General features: G+C 41.7%; 1 protein-coding gene across 2 annotated transcripts; it reads right to left on the bottom strand.

Annotated features, from left to right (window-relative positions):
- Positions 1–14: 14 nt before the first annotated feature.
- Positions 15–21,948, bottom strand: MRPL47 (mitochondrial ribosomal protein L47). 2 transcript variants are annotated; one of them, XM_066346847.1, is made up of 7 exons: positions 21,792–21,948; positions 17,251–17,402; positions 16,689–16,749; positions 6,858–6,954; positions 5,554–5,684; positions 4,151–4,246; positions 15–199 (listed from the first exon to the last, which is right to left on the bottom strand). In XM_066346847.1, the coding sequence occupies exons 1-7, from the start codon at positions 21,929–21,931 to the stop codon at positions 67–69; spliced, it is 810 nt and encodes a 269-aa protein (XP_066202944.1). In that variant the 5' UTR covers positions 21,932–21,948; the 3' UTR covers positions 15–66. The 2 variants fall into 2 exon arrangements, with proteins under 2 accessions (XP_066202944.1, XP_066202945.1); XM_066346848.1 differs by having other exon boundaries at positions 17,251–17,396; positions 21,792–21,936.
- Positions 21,949–21,996: the final 48 nt, after the last annotated feature.

The raw sequence follows: 21,996 nt of genomic DNA, 5'->3' as shown, positions 1-21,996 counted from the left end.
ACCACTTAACATAGTTACTTTACTATACAGTTTATTATCCAGGAAAAACAAAATGGTAGATTGAGTTCAGACATCAGAGACAAGACTTGACTTCTTGGCCTTTGAAAGATGTGGGAATTTTTCCTGAAGAAGTTTTGCTTTCTTTTTCTCTAGATTTTTCTTCCTTGTTTGGATACGGGCTTGTTTCTCAAGTCTCAGTCTAGAATAATAAAGCACAACAGCAATTTATACAGAACTATTTCTCTGTTACTCAGTAGTATCAAAATATGTCCAGATCAGTGACTTAAAGGCCTCAGTCATGTCAGTCTCTGTTAGGTGTCTCATGTATAACATTAAACTTGAATCACTGTAAACCCACACAGGTCAAGGAGAAACGTGAAATCGAAAGCGTCTGTTTCCCTATAGCAATTCTTATTTTCTGACTGAACAGATCTTGTGAGCCTATAAAAGAATGGTCTATTTTTTTTACCTTGTTTAAAAACAGTTATTTTATTGAATACATTAGATTTTTTTATGTCCTGAGATAGATCCTGAGACTTGGGAATTGCCTAATTTCAAACAGCACTCAGACTAGCATATCCTTTCGCCTACGACAGAGAGAATAAAGCCATGTTTAGAGATGATGCTCTTATCTTGATTTTGCCTGTACCTGTCAGCATCCCAGGGCATGAGGCATTTGTGCCTTAGCTAAATTATGTTGACCTCTATGGCAACCATCAAAACTGCAAATGATAAATTCACTGATGTCAAGCCTCTACACTACTGAAGCTAGTATTTTGGAGAAGATTTTATTGAGAGTAGGCATAAGCTTATATAAAATCTAATACAGGATCCATGTACTGAATAATATGTCAATGCTATGGTGGAGATCACAGAAATTTGAGATAAGGATTATATTTGGATGAAGACAATGTATATACAAAAAAAGCATGATATTATCTACTTTGTAAATTAAGTATAACATAAGATTTTAAGATGTTGAAATTAGATTATCTATTTTATTCCTTAATCTTTGCTCCACCTAAATTTTGACCATTTGTAAGAAATAATCATATCTGAAAGAATAAAGGTTTTCTATTATTCAGAAGATCATGCTGCATGCTTTGAAGGCTTAAAAAGACTGAAAAGGAGAATAATATTTAAATTCTGTAAGAGGAACACTGGATTCATAATTTCTCAAACATTATTTTAAGTCTTTTTTTTTTTTTTCATTTTTCTGAAGCTGGAAACAGGGAGAGACAGACAGACTCCCGCATGCGCCCAGCCGGGATCCACCCGGCACGCCCACCAGGGGCGACGCTCTGCCCACCAGGGGGCGATGCTCTGCCCATCCTGGGCATCGCCATGTTGCGACCAGAGCCACTCTAGCGCCTGAGGCAGAGGCCACAGAGCCATCCCCAGCGCCCGGGCCATCTTTGCTCCAATGGAGCCTTGGCTGCGGGAGGGGAAGAGAGAGACAGAGAGGAAAGCGCGGCGGAGGGGTGGAGAAGCAAATGGGCGCTTCTCCTGTGTGCCCTGGCCGAAGTCATGTTATTTATTGCTTCACTTGACACAACTGGGGGCAAAGGGTCACATGGCACATTAGGGTTGGAGAAAAAAAGTGCAGTTAGGTTTCTTCAATCACTGAGCATCTGAACTGGGTATTAAAACAATGTATAGGTGGAGAGATTTCAAAGCTGTGGGAACAGCAGCCAAAGAGGAGAAAATGAACAAGTTATGTTTAGGAAACCAGGAGAAAGTTCTGACTCTGTGAAGGATAAGTAGCTAAAACTAAACTGTGGAAACACTGGGTAGGACTGTAACTGCAGACGAGCTACTGGAAGGTTTGAACACTGATGGGATAGGATTGAGGACAATTAGGAAGCAGTATCTGAAGGGACTCAAGTAAGGAGGATGTTCAATTCACTCTGATGAAGAGGGACTGCTCTAGAGCAGAGAGTGGGAGTAGGAAGGACGTCCTGCAGACATTTTGCAGGAAGATTTAAATGAAGGACTGACTGAATCTAGAGCAGTGGTGATGAAAAGGATGAATAATATTTAGTATCGATTAGAATGCATATACTGGAGGTAAAGGAGTTCTGGCCCAGTTCCACTGGGAGAGGGGTTTCCCACACTACCAGGCAATTCTCAGACACACTGGGGTGTCGGAAAATTCAAGTCAGTTCTGAAACTACCTACCCAGAGACAGTGTCAGAGGTTGTCACCTGAGCTTCTGACCAGTTCCTTCCTTGGACTTCAGGCACTAGTCTAAAGTGCAGGTTGTTACCCATAGTTCCGACTGGCTATAAATGAGAGATTCCCATGGCCCCCTCCTTGGGTTCAATTAATTACTAGAGTAGACCACAGAACTCGACACACCAGATTACCAATTATAAAAGGATATAACTCAGGAATAGCGAGAAAAATGACATGCATAGGGCAAGGTATGGGGAAAGAGCAGAGCTTCCGGTCCTCCAGGCACACCCTTCTCCCAGACTCCCTGTGTTCACCAAACCAGCTCTCCAAACCCTGTCCTTTTGGGGTTTTCTCTTTTGGGTGGCTCCATCACACAGACATTCTTGGTTAAACTACTGACCACTGGCAACTGATTCAACCTCCAGACCATTTCTCCTCCCTAGAAATCGGGTATGGGACTGAAAATTTCAATTATCTAGTTAAGGCTTGTTCCCATGACAACCAGCACCTAACCTTAAGTGTTTTCCAAAAGTCGTTCATTAGCATAACAGAAAAACTAGCATCACTCAAGAATCAAAGGCTTTTAGAAGATCTGTGACAGAAATGGACAAAGTAAACATTTACAAACCACAACTAGGAATGAGGAGAACTAGCTGGTTTGGTGGCGTAGATGAAAAATTGAAACTGATTTTAAAGCATACTAAAATAACGTTAAAGATCAATTTAAAGATATATTTAATCCTATTTAAATTATTTTTTATAACTTGGATTTTTTTGATATGGAAACAAGATTTTAGGGGAGAAAGTCATTTTTTTTCCCCCTAGTGAGAGAGAGACAGAGAAAGGCAGAGAGACAAGAAGCATCAACTCATAGTTGTGTCACTAGTTATTCACTGACTGCTTCTCATACGTGCTTTGGGGGCTCCAGCTGAGCCAGTGACCCCTTGCTCAAGCCAGGGACCTTGGGACCATGTCTATGACCCCACACTGAAGCTGGTGACCTCTGGATTTCAAACCTGGGAACTTAGTGTCCTAGGACTAGGTTGACGCTCTATCTACAGCGCCACCACCAGTCAGGCAAGAAGGTCAGTTTTTAAAGAAATCTTGCTGAAAGTAGAACATACTATCTAAGCCAGTTGTTACAAGCTGCAATTCTTGTGCTGCTAGGATTTCCCCTTTAATGTCTAGCTGCTTCCCAGCCTTGAATTGACCGCTAGCTTCCTTGGCCAGTAACCCTGCATTTCCCATATCCTGGTAATTTTTTGTAGCCATAGCCACTGAGTTGAATGACACCCTTACCCTGGAAACCACAAAGTTGTAATTCATTTACCTTCCAAAGAGAGTTTAGATGATTAATCAACTTTGCAATATTTCTATTTTATGCAACTAAAGTATCTGGACCTTCCTTTTAACATTACAGGAAGATTTAGCCTGACCCGGTGGTGGCGCAGTGGATAGAGCGTCAGACTGGGATGTGGAGGACCCAGGTTTGAAACCCCGAGGTCGCTGGCTTGAGCATGGGCTCACCTGGTTTGAGCAAAGTTCACCAGCTTTGAGCCCAACGTCGCTGGCTTGAGCAAGGGGTCACTCAGGTGTAGCCCCTTGGTCAAGGCACATATGAGAAAGCAATCAATAAGAAACTAAGGTGCTGCAACAAAGAATTGATGCTTCTCATATCTCTCCCTTCCTGTCTGTCTCTATCTGTCCCTCTGTCTCTGTCACAAAAAAAAAAAAATTACAGGAAGATTTAACCTTCTACTTATATATAGATTGATGAATAGAGACAAAATTTTTGAAAGGATATACACTAGAAAGTGAATAAAAGGCTATTTCTTGATGGTGAGATTATACAAGTCTTTTAATTTCTTTTCTACCTGATTTTTCTATTTCTTCTACAATAAACTTATTTTCATAAAAGCTTAACGCATGTCACCTGAAATAAAGATAGTTCATTAGTAAGGGTGCTTGTGCTCACCTGTCAAAACGATCCACGTAGGGCATTGCAAAGAATCGTTTCCTATTGTACCTTTTATTTAGGTACCAAGGTATAGGCCACTGCTTGAATTTGTGCCTGCCAAGAAAGCAGAAAGACATCACCTGATAGCAAACATTGCATATATTTTCAAGCAGATACAGAGCTCTAGCTTTTGGACTAAATACGTTGTCAAATTAAAAACCTTGAAGAGAATAGCCTTCTTAGTCTAAAACTGACAGATTCTTTCCCTATCCCCACTCTTTCCTAATAAATCTCAACTGGATTAATCCAAATAAAAATTAGTAGGAAATAAAGTAGATCATTGTAGTATGCAGATGTTTTAGCAATTATCTCTTTTCCGTACTGGAATGCATGGTCAAAATCAGTACAGCTACTCCCCTAATGTGGCTCCAAGCAGCCCCATAAGCACAAACTCCATTAAAGAGCCCATCAAATGACTCAGTGCTAATATGTGATGCAATTTCAACGGTACAGGGGGTCTCCAACAACCCAAAATGCCTTCCCATTTACTGAGCAATGTTTAAAGTTCCATTAATGACACTTCCTTTTAGCAGCTCAATCGAAACGTAAAACCCCTGGCAGAGAGAATATGCTGGGTCTTCTCAGTTATATAACTCAGTATAAATGTTTATCAGATCTTTTCCCAAGGTCTGGTTGGTCTCTGGGAACTGGATTTAGGAGACAAGATTAAACTGTTTCATAACTTGGACTAGAGCTTATCCTGGTTCATGTGACCTTATTCTTCTTTTTAACAGCCTTAGGTTCTTAATGGGCAAAGAGGGAGGTGTATGTCCTAAAATTAGCTTCATGGTATTTTTAACCTTCTGAATTACATGTACAAAAGCACATTTTTCTATGAAAGGATCTGTAACTTTCATCAAATCCTCAAAAGAGCACATGATTCACATAAAATTAAGAACCACTGTTATAGCCTGAGTAGGCGGTGGTGCAGTGGATAGAGCACTGGCCTGGGATGCAGAGGACCCAGGTTTGAAACCTGAGGTTGCTGGCTTGAGTGCGGCTCATTGGCTTGAGCGCTGGGTCACTGGCTTGAGCGTGGGATCAAAGACATGACCCCATGGTTGCTGGCTTGAGCAAGGGGTCATTCGCTCTGCTGTAGCCCCCTGGTCAAGACACATATGAGAAAGCAATCAATGAACAACTAAGAAGACTAAGGAGCCGCAATGAAGAACTGATGCTTCTCATCACTCTCCCTTCCTGCCTGCCTGTCCCTATCTATCCCTCTGTCACCAAAAGAAGAACGAAAAGAAAGAGAAAGGAAGGAAAGGAAAGGGAAAGGGAAGGGAAGGGAGGGGGGAGGGAAGGAGAGGAAGAAAGGAGGGAGGGCCACAAGGGAGGAAAAGCCACAATGTAAACTGCACCAGATGATTCTTCCAAAAATGTCTTTTCTCCAAGCACCAGGTCTAGCTTTTTCTTGACCAGTCTGAAGAAGTCTTAGAGCATCTTCTCGTTCCTGGACAACTTTATCTAATGCATCCATGGATTCTATTACCTGAGAAGAGAATAGAAAGATATAATTGCAACGATCACCTATAAGAGAATTCTAAAGAAAGAAGATATAAAGATTATGCTACAGAAGGAACTTTGTAAAAGAACCCGTCTGTCAAATATTTCTAGCCTGACCTGTGGTGGCGCAGTGGATAAAGCATCAACCTGGAACACTGAGGTCGCCAGTTCGAAACCCTGGGCTTGCCTGATCAAGGTGTATATGGGAGTTGATGTTTCCTGCTCCTCCTCCCTTCTCTCTCTCTAAAAAGAATAAATTAAAAAAATATATTTCCTAAAAATATTTTTGGCACAGGTATACATGGGTGTGTGCAATATCACTTTTTATAATTTTTTAAATTTAGTTTTATTTAAATGAAAACCTACATCAGATTTTCTATATGCAGAGAAAACTACTGGTGGATAAACAGGAAACACATATGACTGATCACCTCTAGTAAAGGAAATATGGAACCCAAGGGATTTTTTTAATGTTTATTTTATTGATATTAGAGATAGAAAGGGAGAGAGGAGAGAGACAAGAACATCTGGTTCCTGTACATCCCTGACCCAGGACTGAGCTGGCAAGCTCTGCGCCTCAGGATGATACCAGAACTGAGCAAGCTATCCAGTCAGGGCAGGATTTCTTTTTAATGATGAAAAAGAACCGAATTTAAAAAGTAAGTTGACAATGTAAGTAGAGTGGACACTACTGAACTATACACTTAAAAATGATTAAGATAGTACATTTTATGTTATGTATTCTTAACCACAATAAAAATATGCATAAATAAAATTTGACCTAGTGGGTAAGGACGTGGCTAAGCTAGAAGGAGAAGTGTACAACGGTGCAGCTACTTTAGAAAAGTTTGGTTGAGTCCTAAAACGTTAAACACAGATTTACCATACAACCCAGCAATTTCACTCTTAGTGTCCACCCAAGAGGGGTAAAAACAGGCTCACACACATGGTGGGGGCTGGAGGTAGGAACGGGAGGGCCTGCAGCTGGGCAGCAGACGCCTTTCTGAGGCGATGGAAACGTTCTAAACTTAATAGTAATGGTTACACACCTCTGGAAGTTTACTAAAAACCAAGCAGAAATAGAAAAAAATCTACCTGACAGGAAATAGAGGAATCATATACTCACTCCTGTTAACTCTGTCCCACAAATCAGCCTTACCTTTTCCAACCGCTCGGGACTTGGCATGGGCAGTATCTGCCGCTTGGCCTCCTGCTGCAGAGTTAGAAGCATGTTTCTTTCTTTCAGTAGGACATACCTGTATCACAGAGCACAGAGCTCGTGAGGCCGCCTTGTGATAACATTTATAAAGTTGTGATTTTTGACATCAAAATTAGTAATATTTCTCAAAACATTTATAGAAATCTCAATATAGAGTATCATTACAAAGAAGAATCCTTCAGCCTGACCTGTGGTGGCGCAGTGGATAAAGCGTCAACCTGGAACGCTGAGGTCGCTGGTTGAAAACCCTGGGCTTGCCCGGTCAAGGCATAGATGAGAAACTACTACGAGTTGATGCTTCCTGCTCCTACCCCTCCTTTCTCTGTTTCTCTAAAATCAATAAATATAATCTTAAAAAAAAATAATCCTTTAATCAGAGTTATATCTATTCTTATTCATTTGTTCAATAAATTTTCCATGTGGTACATAATTGTATTAAGAGCCAAGAAAACTACAAAAAAAAAAAAACCCCATAAAATATAGTCCCTATGTTCAAAGTGGTTAGAGAGGATGGAAGACCACTAATATTTATGCAGTACCTGTTATATGCCAGGCAATGGGCTAAACACTTTCTACAGGGTGGGGCAAAGGTAAGTTTATAGTTGTAAGTAAATCAGAGATTATTATTGTATTGTTATTAGTTGTAATCTTTTGTTTTTAGCAAGAGAGAGAGAAAAGAAAAGAGAGATGCCACTCCTAGTTGTGGCACCTTCGTTATTCATTGACTGCTTCTCATATGTGCCTGATCGGGAGGGCTCCAACCAAGCCAGTGACCCCTTGCTCAAGCCAGCGACCTTGGGCTTCAAGCCAGTGACCATGGGGTCCTGTCTATGAGCTCATATTCAAGGGGGCGACATTGGGGTTTCAAATGGGTCCCCAGAGTCCCAGGTCAAGGCTCTACCTACTATGCCACCACTGGTCAGGCAATTGTATTACTTTCCATACAAACAACTGTAAACCCACTTTTGTCCAACCCACTTTTGTATAAGTTTCTTTTGATTCTTATAAGAACCCTTTGAGGTTACTATTATTTCCACTTTCTAAATGAAGAAACCAAGGCTGGGAGAAGTAGGGTATTCTGGAGCTCAGAGCTAATTCAAGATTCAAATGCTGGACTCCCTGCATGCACAAGCTACTGTACTTTTACTCCACTAGGCTGCCTCCATAACTGCAATGTGACATGGTGGGTTGGGTGGTGCAGACAACAAGTACCAGAACAAGTAAATGGGAGAGAGGAGTCCTTTCTACTGTCTGAGATGATCAAGAAAAGCTTCACATGGCCCTGGCCGGTTGGCTCAGTGGTAGAGCGTCAGCCTGGCATGCAGGAGTCCCGAGTTCAATTCCCGGCCAGGACACACAGGAGAAGTGCCCATCTGCTTCTCCACCCCTCCCCCTCTCCTTCCTCTCTGTCTCTTTCTTCCCCTCCTGCAGCCAAGGCTCCATTGCAGCAAAGTTGGCCTGGGCGCTGAGGATGGCTCCATGGCCTCTGCCTCAGGCACTAGAGTGGCCCTGGTTGCAACAGAGCGACGCCCCAGATGGGCAGAGCATCGTCCCCTGGTGGGCGTGCTGGGTGGATCCCAGTCGGGCGCATGGGGGAGTCTGACTGCCTCCCCATTTCCAACTTCAAAAAAATACAAAAAAAAAAAAAAGAAAAGCTTCACAGAGATGGGATCTGTGAGACTGGAAAGAAAAGCAATGCAAAATCACAGGTACTGAGTAGCAAAGCTGAAGGGAGGTTTTGGGAATAACTGATGAAGAATTAGAGCTGAAAGGAAAGGAAGTAACTGGGGAGGGCACTGAACAGGAGACAAAGGAACTGGGGTACTTTATGCTATGGAGGAAGACAGTTTTAGGGGAACCAATTTTAGGCAGAAAAGAAATTGGGGGTATTTGGGGGGGTTGTTGTTTTTTTGTTTGTTTTTTTAGTGACATTTAGACATACAGGAAGGGAAAGTGATAAGAAGACCTTGGGCTTCAAGCCAGTGACCTTTGGGCTCAAGCCAGCAACCCTGTGCTCAAGCTGGTGAGCCCACGCTAAAGCCAGATGAGCCGGTGATCAAGCCAGCAAAGTTGGGGTTTTGAACCTGGCTCCTCAGCATCCCAGGTCAATGCTCTATCCACTGCACTACCACCTAGTCAGGCATGAGGTTTCACTATGTATGCACGATCGATCAATCACTGCCCACTGCTGACTGAACTCAATGTCCAGTACCTCGGCCCCTCCCCAGAGGGGAGGCTGCTGGTGAGCCTGGAAGCTCCACTCCTGAATCACACCTTGGTCTTTCTGGTGACCGGCTTCCATCCTGGTGACCAACTCTACCAAGAGTAGCCTCATTTGAACAAAAGAAACTTCCATCACTCAGGAAATACCAAGGGATTTAGAAGCCATGTGTCAACGAATGAGAACAAAATCTGAATATTTTTTATTGCATCGCCAGACAAACCTACATCAGTGGTTCTTTATAAGCATTTTATAGTTTTTTAACCTGCTATGAAAGATAAATAACCGTTTAAGTAAGAGGGTGACATTTTAAAAATGCCTACTCCAGTGCTTAGAAAGATAACAGTAAGTAGGAGGATTTGGTGAAGGAACAGCAGGATGGAGAAGATGCACGTGTGTTGTGGACCATTAAAGGCAAAAAGCCATTATAGATTTGAGGCTTGGCAGGGGGCTAAGTTCTCCCCCCTCCATCTCCATATTTGGCTTTGATGCTGAGTATTTGCACCCACTCCACTTGCTTCCTTGGGTTGCAGGAAGCAATATACATGCCCTTCCTCTGACTCTTTGTTTCAGATGTTTGTAAATTTCACTAATGTATCCTGTTTTTGCCTTGGGAGAGTTCCTGTCTTAGCCTTTGATGTGCAACTTTATATCAGGGTCCTTGATTTGCATAGGTCTATATAATAAAGCGAACTGGGGCTGTGAGGCACTCGGATACTGCCAGGCAGTTTGAGGAGTCCTCCTGGTCCCATCGGTTTTGTTCTGACAAAGTGTGTTTCCTTAATTCCGCACCGTTATTTGGAGCCGCGCTGATCCGCGGCAAGTGGCGCTCGAACAGACGACTTGAGTACAAGGAAACTAAAACTGAAGGAAGGTGACGGAACTCCCCAAAGTGAAGTGTGCACAGTGAGTAAAGAAAGTTTTTGGGGAAAGTGTAGTTGCGAGTAAAAGAATATGGGACAGATAGGGTAAAAAAAAGGGACCTTTTTGTAAAAATGTTTCCGTATGAAGACAAATCGTTGTCTGAAGAGTATCAGGGTGAGCCGGAAACAGAGGGATGTAAATACAAGGATAACTTGGAGTCTGAGGATGACAGTGGGGATGAAAACTCCGTGGCTATGGCTGCCTTAGCCGCGGGGCCTCCGCTGCCCTCAGCTCCTTCCTACATTCAACCCTCTGCTCCTCCGTTCCCTTATCGGGCTGATTCCATAGTCTATAGCTCAAAATCTGGGAAATCCCCTCTCCAACAATCTATAGACCAGGCTCGAAATATAGGGGAAACAATAGATGGCTTTACCCATTTTCCTGTTGTGGAAAGAGAGGATGATACAGGGAGACTAGTGCGAGAACATGAACCTGTACCTTTTAGAACTCTGAAAGAGCTTAAACTTGCTTGTGTTCAGTATGGGCCTACTGCTCCTTTTTCACTTGGTTTATTAGATACTATTAGGGCAAAGGCTCTTCCCCCAAATGACTGGAAGGCGAGTGCTTGTGCTTGTCTCTCCGGGGGTGATTATTTGCTGTGGAAGTTGGACTTTCATGAAGGGGCTGTTGAGGTAGGAGAAAAATCTCAGCATAGTCAACCTGAGCTGCTGGTTACAGCAACTATAGAATTTGAGAATGGATAGGAGATTCAGGTATTAGGAAAGTTACAGCTTTTCCTGTCATGGTCTGATTTTCTTTAATGTTTTAACTATGACCTTCTGAGCTATCATTTTGTTTCTTTCTTATTCTTTGCCTGGAGGTTGAGGCAGGGGACCTGTGTTGGATCTGACTATAGAAAATATCCAGCAGCTGCCGAGAGCAAATTTTCTCGGGGTGATTTTGTTTAGTCACATCCTTCAGTCCCTGTGTCTGGAAATGCCCTAATATCAGGCAGGCATCTTTCTAATCTGGATGTGCTCTGAAATCCCGGGTTTCTCTCTGGTTTGTCTGGTTCGTCTAATTCTTGTTTCTGTTTAGTCTTTGTTTAATGTTGTCAAAATGTGTCTGTTTTTAAGGCCTGAATTAAGGTTTTTTTGCATGCAAAAATTGGAAATGCTGGCTCTAATATTTAGAAAAAATAAAATGTTTTTAGAACTTGTAAGGAGCGCTCATTTAAATTTAAATAGAATAGAATGTAGATCCTTAAGACTTACTGATTTGGGCCCTGGCCGGTTGGCTCAGTGGTAGAGCGTCGGCCTGGTGTGCAGAAGTCCTGGGTTCAATTCCCGGCCAGGGCACACAGGAGAGGCGCCCATCTGCTTCTCCACCCCTCCCCCTCTCCTTCCTCTCTGTCTCTCTCTTCCCCTCCTGCAGCCGAGGCTCCATTGGAGCAAAGATGGCCCGGGCGCTGGGGATGGCTCCTTGGCCTCTGCCCCAGGCGCTGGAATGGCTCTGGTTGCAACAGAGCGACACCCCGGAGGGGCAGAGCATCGCCCCCTGGTGGGCAGAGCATCACCCCTGGTGGGCGTGCCGGGTGGATCCTGGTCGGGCGCATGCGGGAGTCTGTCTGACTGTCTCTCTCCGTTTCCAGCTTCAGAAAAATACAAAAAAAAAAAAAAAAAAAAAAGACTTACTGATTTGGTTAGTGCATTGTGAGGTGTGTTCAGAGTTAGGAGCCAAATAGCAACTTAAGTATTAGGAAACTCCTGCAAATCTTCTTTGTCATGCTCTTTTTACTTTAAATATTTTGAATACTGATGTACAGGGTCATTCAGCAGCAGAGAGACTCTGGAACCCTGCAAGGAAAGCCTTCCCTGAAGTGCAATGGAGGGACCCGCTCACAGGAATCTGGCAAGGGCCAGACCCTGTTCTCTTATGGGGCCGAGGATATATGTGTGTTTTTCCTAGGTCTGCTGAAGCTCCTCGGTGGATCCCTGAACGACTAGTGAGACACCAAGATTCTAGATGAGACTCACTTCACAAGAGCAATTGTATGAGGCTTATTTCACTGTGTTCTCTTCTCTTTCTCAATAATTATTATCTAATTTTAATGTTTTAGATCATTTTATTTCTTTCCTGCTCCACTGCTTGAAAAGAGGGCGAAAGGAGGGCCTGATTTGGGTGTTGCTGAACAGAAATCTCATACGGCCGTCTTGAGATTTTTTGAGAGAGATCTCTGTTTAGTATATATCCTTATTATGTTCCTATTAAGGTAGCCCTACTTAAGGTCAAGTGGCCATAGTTTAATCTCTAAAACCCTGGGTTTCACTCTTGATTTGTGTGATTGTATGTGAAGTCTTTGTTTAATGTCTAAGTGTTTTTGTTTATAAGGCCTGAATTAAGTCCTTACATGAAAAGTAATAATAATAATAATAATTTTGGAAATGCCGGCTCTAGTATTGAAAACAAAATAAAAATAATTTCATTTCCTTACATAAATATAATTTTGTTTGGAATAAGTAAAGCGCGCTCATTTTGGATCCAAAAGACTTGCTGGTGTGGCCAGGCTGCTCCAGGCCACAAGTGGAAGGCTTGGGGCAGCATGGATTTACATAATAAAGGTGTAAAGATTTTTTTTTTACTATAGGAGAATAATGAAGATCACACTGGGATTTTTCAGTTTTGATATGTACTCTTTATGGTGCCTGTTAATTAACATTAAGGGGGTGTTTTGATAAGTGTGGGAATGTTGCTTGAAGGTGCATTTGCTCTGTTTTTGTTGAAAGTTAACAAAGTCAAGAATTTCTTGCAATCTTTGAAGTCAAAATATTGTAAAGTGTGCTTGAAGATTTAATTGTAAATAATAAGAAAGGGGGGGGTCATGTCCTGGAGCTCCTGTAGGTCTACCCTGTTATGCTTTTTACTTCAAACAGTTTCTTTTGAATGCTGATGTACAAGAGATGGCAAATATTTTTGTCCCACAAACTACTACCCCTTTTTTATTTTTATTTGATTCCAGCTAATAACACTGTTTTGTCTTTTTCTGAATAGCTCCAGATATATAGGCAGATAGGGACCCTCAAGCTCCTCAGCGAGATCTTCTGAGCATGGCTTTTAAGGTACCAAGAGGCAGAAAAAGCCCAAAGGAGATCAGGTAAAATACTAGCTCTTGGCATACGCCCTCAGAGGCTCCAACACTCCAACTGGAACTTCATCAGGGCCCTGCTTCAATAGTGGAAAGGATGGTCATTTGAGCCAAAGCCTGCCAGGCTTACATGCCTTTGCTGTGAGGAAGAAGGGACACTGGAAGGTAGGCTTCCCCCTCACTCCTCTAAGGGAGGGCTCAGTATCTTCCAGCCCTGCTCCAGCCACCTGTGACCTAACCTTGCCCAGAATACTGGTATTTGCCACTGAAGGCTAAAAGGTGCCCAGGGCCGTCGGCCCCATCTACGACACTGTGGATGAGCCTGGGGTATTTCTTTCAAGTAGCTGGTAGACTGGTCTCATTTACACAAGGGCGGGCCACTTAACTATGTTTGCCTGAATATTCAGGTTTTTTATTCTTCCCTAGAATATCTCTGTTGTGGGTATTGATAGTCCTATTTTCTGCTGCTTTGTTTTATAGTTTTCCTTTATTCTTCCTGCCTCAATGCCTCACTCATATTTTAGGCTACGACCTACTCCTAATTCAGAGCTCCTTTTTTCCTTTTTTGCCAACTTACAAATTTACCTCTGCCACCCAGCTTAATGTATCCCAAGGTTCTCCTCACCACCCCATGGCTGTAAAGCTCCAGTATAGGACCCCTGGGTTCATCTTTCCAGTTTAAAGAAAACGGAAGCTCCGTCTTCATGCGTGCTGCAGATGGCTTTTCCAGTCTACCTGGGTCATTACCAGCTAGAAGCAGCGGTCATTGGGACTTTGACGCTAACTGCAGAGTGTGGAAGTGTGACAGCAATTCCAGTGCCATGTGGACTTCTCCTGAATGTGGACTTTTCCTGGACTCCTACTCCTGTGACAGTTTTTGTTGGACTGAACTGGGGTTGGGTTGCATTTGCAGAGATTTGGAATGGTGTTGGTGCCAACTTGGACTTGAACACTTTAAGGACATTACTCTTTTATAGATTCTTGTTGTATTAGCTTAAAGAGTTTGCTTAAAGGCTTTAATCACTGTGATGTATTAGTATACTTGTTTTGGGTATCTGTTAGCATTGGCTATACTAATTTTGTATTTGTTCTGTATTTTTTCCGTCTGCCTCCAAATTAGAAAATCAGATGAGTGCAAATCTCAGCACACAAATTAAAAAGAAAAGGGGGATATGTTGTGGACCGTTAAAGGCAAAAAGCCATTATAGATTCAAGGCTTGGCAGGGGGCTAAGTTCTCCCCTCTCCATCTCCATATTTGGCTTTGATGCTGAGTATTTGCACCCACTCCACTTGCTTCCTTGGGTTGCAGGAAGCAATATACATGCCCTTCCTCTGACTCTTTGTTTGTTTCAGATGTTTATAAATTTCACTAATGTATCCTGTTTTTGCCTTGGGAGAGTTCCTGTCTTAGCCTTTGATGTGCAACTTTGTATCAGGGTCCTTGATTTGCATAGGTCTATATAATAAAGCGAACTGGGGCTGTGAGGCACTCGGATACTGCCAGGCAGTTTGAGGAGTCCTCCCGGTCCCATTGTTTTTGTTTTGACAAAGTGTGTTTCCTCAATTCCGCACCAGTTATTTGGAGCCGTGCTGGTCCGCAGCACACGTGCACTGGCTACAGACCAACCCGTTGTTGCCATGTAGGAATGCAGGTCCAGTGTGGCCAGATTAGAGGTCTGATTATTACTGAGGAGCCAATCATCTTAATTTCCACATGAAATCTCCTAATTTAAAAAACACAGTAAAGTCCAAGAAAAACATTCAGCTAATGTAGGGAATGGGAGGGTGAGCAAAATATGTAAAGGGGGTCAAAAGGTACAAATTTTCAGTTATAAAATGAGTAAGTAACAGGGATATAATGTACGGCCTATATAATATATAATGGTGACTATAATTAATACTACTATACTGCATATTTGAAAGTAGCTAAGAGAGCCTGACCAGGAGGTGGTGCAATGGATAGAGCGTCGGACTGGGATGCAGAGGACCCAGGTTTGAAACCCTAAGGTCACCGGCTTGAGCGTGAGTTCATCTGGCTTGAGCGCAGGCTCACCAGTTTAAGCACGGGGTTGCTGACTTGAGCGTGGGATCATAGATATAACCCCATGGTCACTGGCTTGAGTTCAATGGTCGCTGGCTTGAAGCCCAAGGTTACTGGCTTGAGCCCAAGGTCGCTGGCTTGAGCAAGGGGTCACTCGCTCTGCTGTAGCCCCCTAGTCAAGGCACATATGAGAAAGAAGTCAATGAACAACTAAGGTGCCGCAATGAAGAATTGATGCTTCTCATCTCTCTCCTGGTCTGTTCTGTTTCTATCTGCCCCTCTTTCTGTCTCTGTCTCTCTCTCACACAAACACACACACACACACACACACACACACACACACACAGAAAGTAGGTAGGAGAGTGGATCTAAAACCCCACACATGAAGATTTACATTACATAAAGATCTCAAAAGTTATCATCACAGGCAGGGAAAAATGTTGTAACCATGTATGGTGATGGATGTTACCTGGACTTATTGTGATGATAATTTTACAATATATACCAATACTGAATCGTTAACATTGTACACATTAAACATACTGTCACATCAATTATACCTCTATAAAAATACATATATAGTCAATTAGAAATATAACTTTGTCTTAAATCCTCTCAACTCTAATTTATCAAGAGAAAAGTAGCTAAAGATCTACCTGAATTCCCAATATGCCCTCCAACATACTTTCCCAAAGCCAACAAAGATTTCAGACCATGCAAAAGGTAATAAAAAAAGAGGAAGGCCTCAATGTGACCAACTTTTCTCCATTTCCTTTTATTAATTTACTGAAACTATTAGTATAAAGATGCCAGTATGACTGGTAGCAGTTACAGTAAAATTTCTAATTCCTCAACTACTTGAGAACTCCAGTACATATGTCTTAATATACTCGAACCTCTGACATAGTTATAAAATTTTCTTTTTTTGGACTGTCAATTTATTGTGTGTCTGAAGAGTATTTTAAATAATTATATTTAGTTTTCAATTACAGTTGACATATATTAGTTTGGTTGTACAACACAGTAATTAGACCTTACAAAGTAATCATCTGTGACTGTTTTTAAAGCTGGCAGTTTGTCCTTATTAATTCCTTGCCCCTTTTTACCCATCTCCCCAACCCTTAGGTCACTGGCTTGAGCACAGGATCACTGACAACAAGCCATGGTTGCTGGCTTGTGATCAGGGGGCTGCTGGCTTGAACAAGGGGCCACTGACTTCGCTTAAGCCCCCAGCTAAGGCACATATGAGAAGCAATCAATGAAAAACAAAAGTGATGCAACTATGAGTTGACACTTATAATCTCTCTCTCTTCCTCTCTCTCACTCTTAAAAAAAAATCTCTTATTGTCATTCAACCTGTCATATTCATAAAATCTATGATCTTATATATCATCCACAATACAAACCACTCAATTTCTTACATCACATGACGTTTATACCTCCTTATTATACCATAACTGCTTTAAACACCTAGATGTTCATGTACTCGGTATACTTACCAAAGTTTATGTAAATCTACATTACTTTTGTTCCTTAATTGCTGACAGGTCCATGAAGCTCCTATTAAAATGACAAATTCATACCATGAAATAATTTTCTAGCTATATGCTCTCTGGCAAATTACTTAACCTCTTTAAACCGGTTTATCTGTAAACTATATAATAGTTATATTAAAATTAAAGAGGGATTAAATTATATAACATGAAATTAGACGGGCAGTAGCATTCAAAAATATCAGTAGTACTACAGAATGTATTTTTAGTCTAATGTCAAAATACTTTACATCATAAATTAATTTTCAATTATCTCTAAAAAATAAAATCTGAAACAAACCCCAAACATCAATTTAGTGAAAAATTTCAGCCTACTTCTCTTCTAAACCTTTTGCCAAACTGCCAAGGAACAATTAACTCTATTATATCTTCCTTTCAATTTTCACTAATAGACATTTCTAAAGGAAATAAAAAGAAAAAAGAAAACACCCAAGTAATTCCTAAACTGTCCCAAAACGATGAAAGGTTCAATAAATATATTTAATGTCAATTAACCCAAATGTCTCACCAGATTTCACTTTTTCTTCCCCCCAATTCTTTGGGTCATCAAAAAATTCTTCCAGGCCTTTCCTCGATAACGTAGTATGAAGTATTCTATGCTGGGGTAAAGATGTGACACCTGCTGTGTTCTTAGGCAACAGTTTAAGAGAAAACCTGTAACTAAACATATATAAACAATTTATTCAAGTTTCACATTTGAATTTTATAAGCAATAAATGGAATCATTTCCTTATCTATAATGTTAAAAAAAAACCTATTCATGGTTTCTGCAAAAGAAACAATAAACTTATAAAACACTTTAGAAATTATTTAAAATATTGCATTGTAGATGATGTTACCCTATAATTTTAGAGGTAATATATTTACATAATTATATACTAAGGCAGTGATTTTCAACCTGTGTACCATAAGAATTTTTAAAACAAGTAGTACCTGACTATTTAGTCAGGGGCACTTACCTCTTTCCCTTAGATTGTCAAATAAAAAAAAATGAGAACAACACACACAACAATAGCCATCTGGTGTGAATCAATCAAAATTATATGTATCTTTTTGGTCAGATCAGCAAAATATCTTTTTTGGTATGCTGAAGAATTTTAGTAATTTGTTTATGTGTGCCATTAAGATGAAAAAGGTTAAAAATCATTATTTTCAGGTAACCTATAAAGGTCCTTCATAAACTGCTAGTGGGCATATATGAGCAGATTCAAAATACTCTGAAGATTTATTCAGCAACATACATTAGAGGCCTCAATGCTTCTTCCCTTCACTCATTAAGTCCACATCTAGAAATTTTAACTAAAGAAATGATCATAGATGGGAACTGATAAATTAAACATCTATTAAAACATTATATAGGATATAAAAAAGTTAAGTGTAAATGTACAACCATGAATGGTTTAGAAATTATTGTGCATCTCTATGATAATCTATTATGCAGTAATTTAAAATTCATGTTTTTAAAGAATATTTAATGACATTGGATAAATAATTTTTTTAAGATTTTATTTATTGGCTCTGGCTGGTTGGCTCAGCGGTAGAGCGCTGGACCAGCATGTGGAAGTTCCAGGTTCGATTCCTGGCCAGGGCACACAGGAAAAGCGCCCATCTGCTTCTCCACCTTTCCCCTTTTCCTTTCTATCTCTCTATCTCTCTCTTCTCCTCCCGCAGACAAGGCTCCATTGGAGCAAAGTTGGCCCAGGTGCTGAGGATGGTTCCATGGCCTCCACCTCAGGCGCTAGAATGGCTCTCAGTGCAAACGGAGCAACGCCCTAGATGGGCAGAGAGCATGGCCCCTGGTGGGCATGCCGGGTGGATCTCAGTTGGTCGCATGTGGGAGTCCGTCTCTCTGCCTCCCTGCTTCTCACTTCAGAAAAATACAAAGAAAAAAAGAATTTTATTTATTGATTTTAGAGAAGGGAGGGAGGAAGCATCAACTGGTAGTAGCTACTTCTCATATGTGCCTTTACCAGCAACCTCAGTATTCCAGGTCAAGGCTTTATCCACTGAGCCACCACAGGTTAGGCAACATGGGTAAATAATTTAAAATACAATAGTGAAGTGTGTCACAAGTGTTGAATTCCTACCCAAAAAAATGTAAACTGAATCTAGTCTTAAGAAAACAATCAGACAAACCCAAATGGTGGGATAGCCTAAAAACACTGATATAGGCCCTTGCTGAGTGGCTCAGTGCATAGTGTCATCCCAGTGCATGAGATCACAGGTTCCATCCCCAGTTAGGACACGTATGAGAAACAACTAGTAAGTGTACAAGTAAATGGAACAACTAAGTGGAACAAGTTGATGCTTCTCTGTCTCTCACTTTCTCTTCCCTTCCCTTCCTTTCTCTCTCAAACCAATAGAAAATTTTTTTTTTAATTTAAAAGAATAAGGCTGATCTTATAAAAAGTATCAGTGTCATAAAAAAAAAAGAAACCATTCTGGATTTAAAAAGACTAAAGAGACATGACAACTAATGCAATAAATGCTCGTTGTTCGGACTCTGAATAAAAAAGTAAGAAAGAAGAGCCTGACCAGGCATTGGTGCAGTGGATAGAGCACTGGACTGGGATGGAGAGGACCCAGGTTCAAAACCCCGAGGTCGCTGGCTTGAGCACGGGCTCACCCGGCTTGAGCACAGGGTCGCTGGTTTGAGCGAGGGATCACAGACATGACCTCATTTTCACTGGCTTGAGCCCAAGGTCACTGGCTCAAGCAAGGGGTCACTCGCTCTGCTGTAGTCCCCTAGTCAAGGTACGTATGAGAAAGCAATCAATGAACATCTAAGGAGCTCCAACGAAGAATTGATGGTTCTCATCTCTCACCCTTCCCCCAAAAAAATTTTTTTAAAGAAAAAAAAATTACCAGGACAATTGATGGTGTTTGAAGTTGGGCTATATGCCAGATAAGAGTAGCAGAATAATAGTAGTGTATCAATATTAAATTCCCTGGTGTGATCACTGGAGTATTGTGGTTAAGACACTGCTCTTGTTCTTAGGAGATATATGCTGAAATGTCATGATATTTGCAATTCTGACATGCCTCAAATAGTTCAGAAAAAAAGGCATGGATATAAGAAAAATGTAACAAAGTGCTGAGGATCGATAAATATAGAGTACATGGTTATTCTTAGTCCTACTCTTACAACTTTTCCATTGGTCTGAAAAAAATTTTTTTTGTGACAGAGACAGAAAAGGGACATATAGGGACAGACAGACAGGAAGGGAGACGAGAAGCATCAATTCTTTGTTGCGGCACCTTAGTTGTTCATTGATTACATTCTCATATGTGCCTTGACCAGGTAACTAGAGCAGAGTGAGTAACCCCTTGCTCAAGCCAACAACCCTGCACTCAAGCTGGTGATCCTGTATTCAAGCCAAATGAGCCTGTGCTCAAGACGGTGACCTCGGGGTTTGGAACCTGGTTCCTCTGCGTCCCAGTCCTATGCTCTATCTATTGTGCCACTACCTGGTCAGGCTGAAAATTTTAAAAATAAAAAATAGGGGAAATAAGGGTAAGGGCACAAGAATGTGTGTCTATAAATATAGCCCTGATTTTATTTTATTTTTTTAGTGAGAGAGAGAGAGATGACAGACACAGTAAGGGAGAGGGAAGAGAAGCATCAACTTGTAGTTGTGGCACCTTTTAGTTGTTCATTGCTTCTCATATGTGCCTTGACCGGGGGCTTCAGCCGAGCCAGTCACCCCTTGCTCAAGCCAGCGACCTCTGGGCTCAAGTCAACGACCCAGTGCTCAAGCTAGTGAGCCAGGGCTCAACCCTGCGACCTTGGGGTTTCGAACCTGGGACCCCAAAGTCCCAGATCAGCTATATCCATAGCGCCACCACTGGTCAGGGCTTATTTTATTTTTAAATTACATGTATGTACGTATATGCAAAGTTACAAAGTGAAAGAAATCTGTTTATCTCTGAGTGGTAGAATTATAGTTGATTTTTACTCTCTTCAAAACACTTTTTCCTATATTCCAAAGTGTCTACAAATGTACATAAAATAGATTCAAGTTTGCCACCTCTGATCAGGTTACAAACTCCTATCCTGACTGGTGGTGATGCAGTGGCTAGAGCATCAACCAGGGACTTTCGCTGTCTCACACCAGAGGCCCTGAGGCCCCGAGGTCATAGGCTTAAGCATGGGATCATCAACATGACCACATTGTAAGTGGCTTGTGCTCAGGGTCGCTGGCTTGAGCGAGGGGTCGCTGGGTCAGCTGGACACGCCCCCCCCCACGCTGCCCACTGGTCCAGACACTTAAGAAAAGCAATCGATGAACAACTCAAATGCCAACTACGAGTTGATGCTTCTCATCTCCCTCCCTATCCCTCTCAGCAAACAAACAACAAAAAGTTGCAACCTCTATTCTCTGCAAAATGAAAAAATAACTGCTTTTCTCTGAAGTTAATGTCTAACAATACTGTAACATAACATGCTCAATAACTGTGCTAGATTCAAGACCGCATACACTAATTACCTCCTTAGGAAAAAAAATCTATTTATAAAATTCAAATCATTATAGCCAAAAGCCAACACAAGGGAGGAAAACATACACCCTAAAGTAAAAACAACTGTTTTGACCAGAAGACAAGCTAACCTTCCAGAAATAATGAACACCATGTGTAGGATGTTCCTTTTTTCCACCCGCAAGGGCAACTTTTCACTTATTCAGCTACTTTAAATTACTCACTCAGCATTTACCGAAACAATCTCTGTGACACATTCCAGAAGTAGAGATATCCCTCCTTTTTTTCTCCAAGCCTGACACAGGTCCACAGCCAAAGGGTAAACTCTATACCTCTAGCTTTAATTCAACAAATACTGGGTATCTACAGACCTCAGGTATTGCCTGTCTAGAGTAGGTGGCAAGAAAAAAGGCAAGAACAGAAATGTCGCAGGTGGGAGACTGGTACAAAGCCCCTCATTCCTGAGTTGGGTTCGGGCTCAAGCTCCATCCCTGAGCTGTTCTCAGCATTTCGGTAGCCAGAACAAGACCCAGAGTTGACCAGGTGGACACACCTACTCCTCGCATCACTCACCCTGTTCCAGCAGGGGCCTGAGGATTTATTAACGACCTGGAAGCCTTCAGGACGGCTGACACTTTTCTGCAAAGACTGGCTAAACTGGCTGCAGCCATTTTTTTCGCGTAAGCAAACCGCGTTTCTGCCCATAATGGCATCACTTCCGGTGCTTAGCTCCAGCCGGAAGAAAAGAACAGGAACAGCCTTTGCCCTCACTCAACGT

The sequence above is a fragment of the Saccopteryx leptura genome, chromosome 8 (genome assembly GCF_036850995.1).
Source record: "Saccopteryx leptura isolate mSacLep1 chromosome 8, mSacLep1_pri_phased_curated, whole genome shotgun sequence".
Classification (NCBI taxonomy): Eukaryota; Metazoa; Chordata; class Mammalia; order Chiroptera; family Emballonuridae; genus Saccopteryx; species Saccopteryx leptura.
Note: the sequence above shows the minus strand (reverse complement) of the source record. Positions and strands in the feature narration are given on the sequence as shown.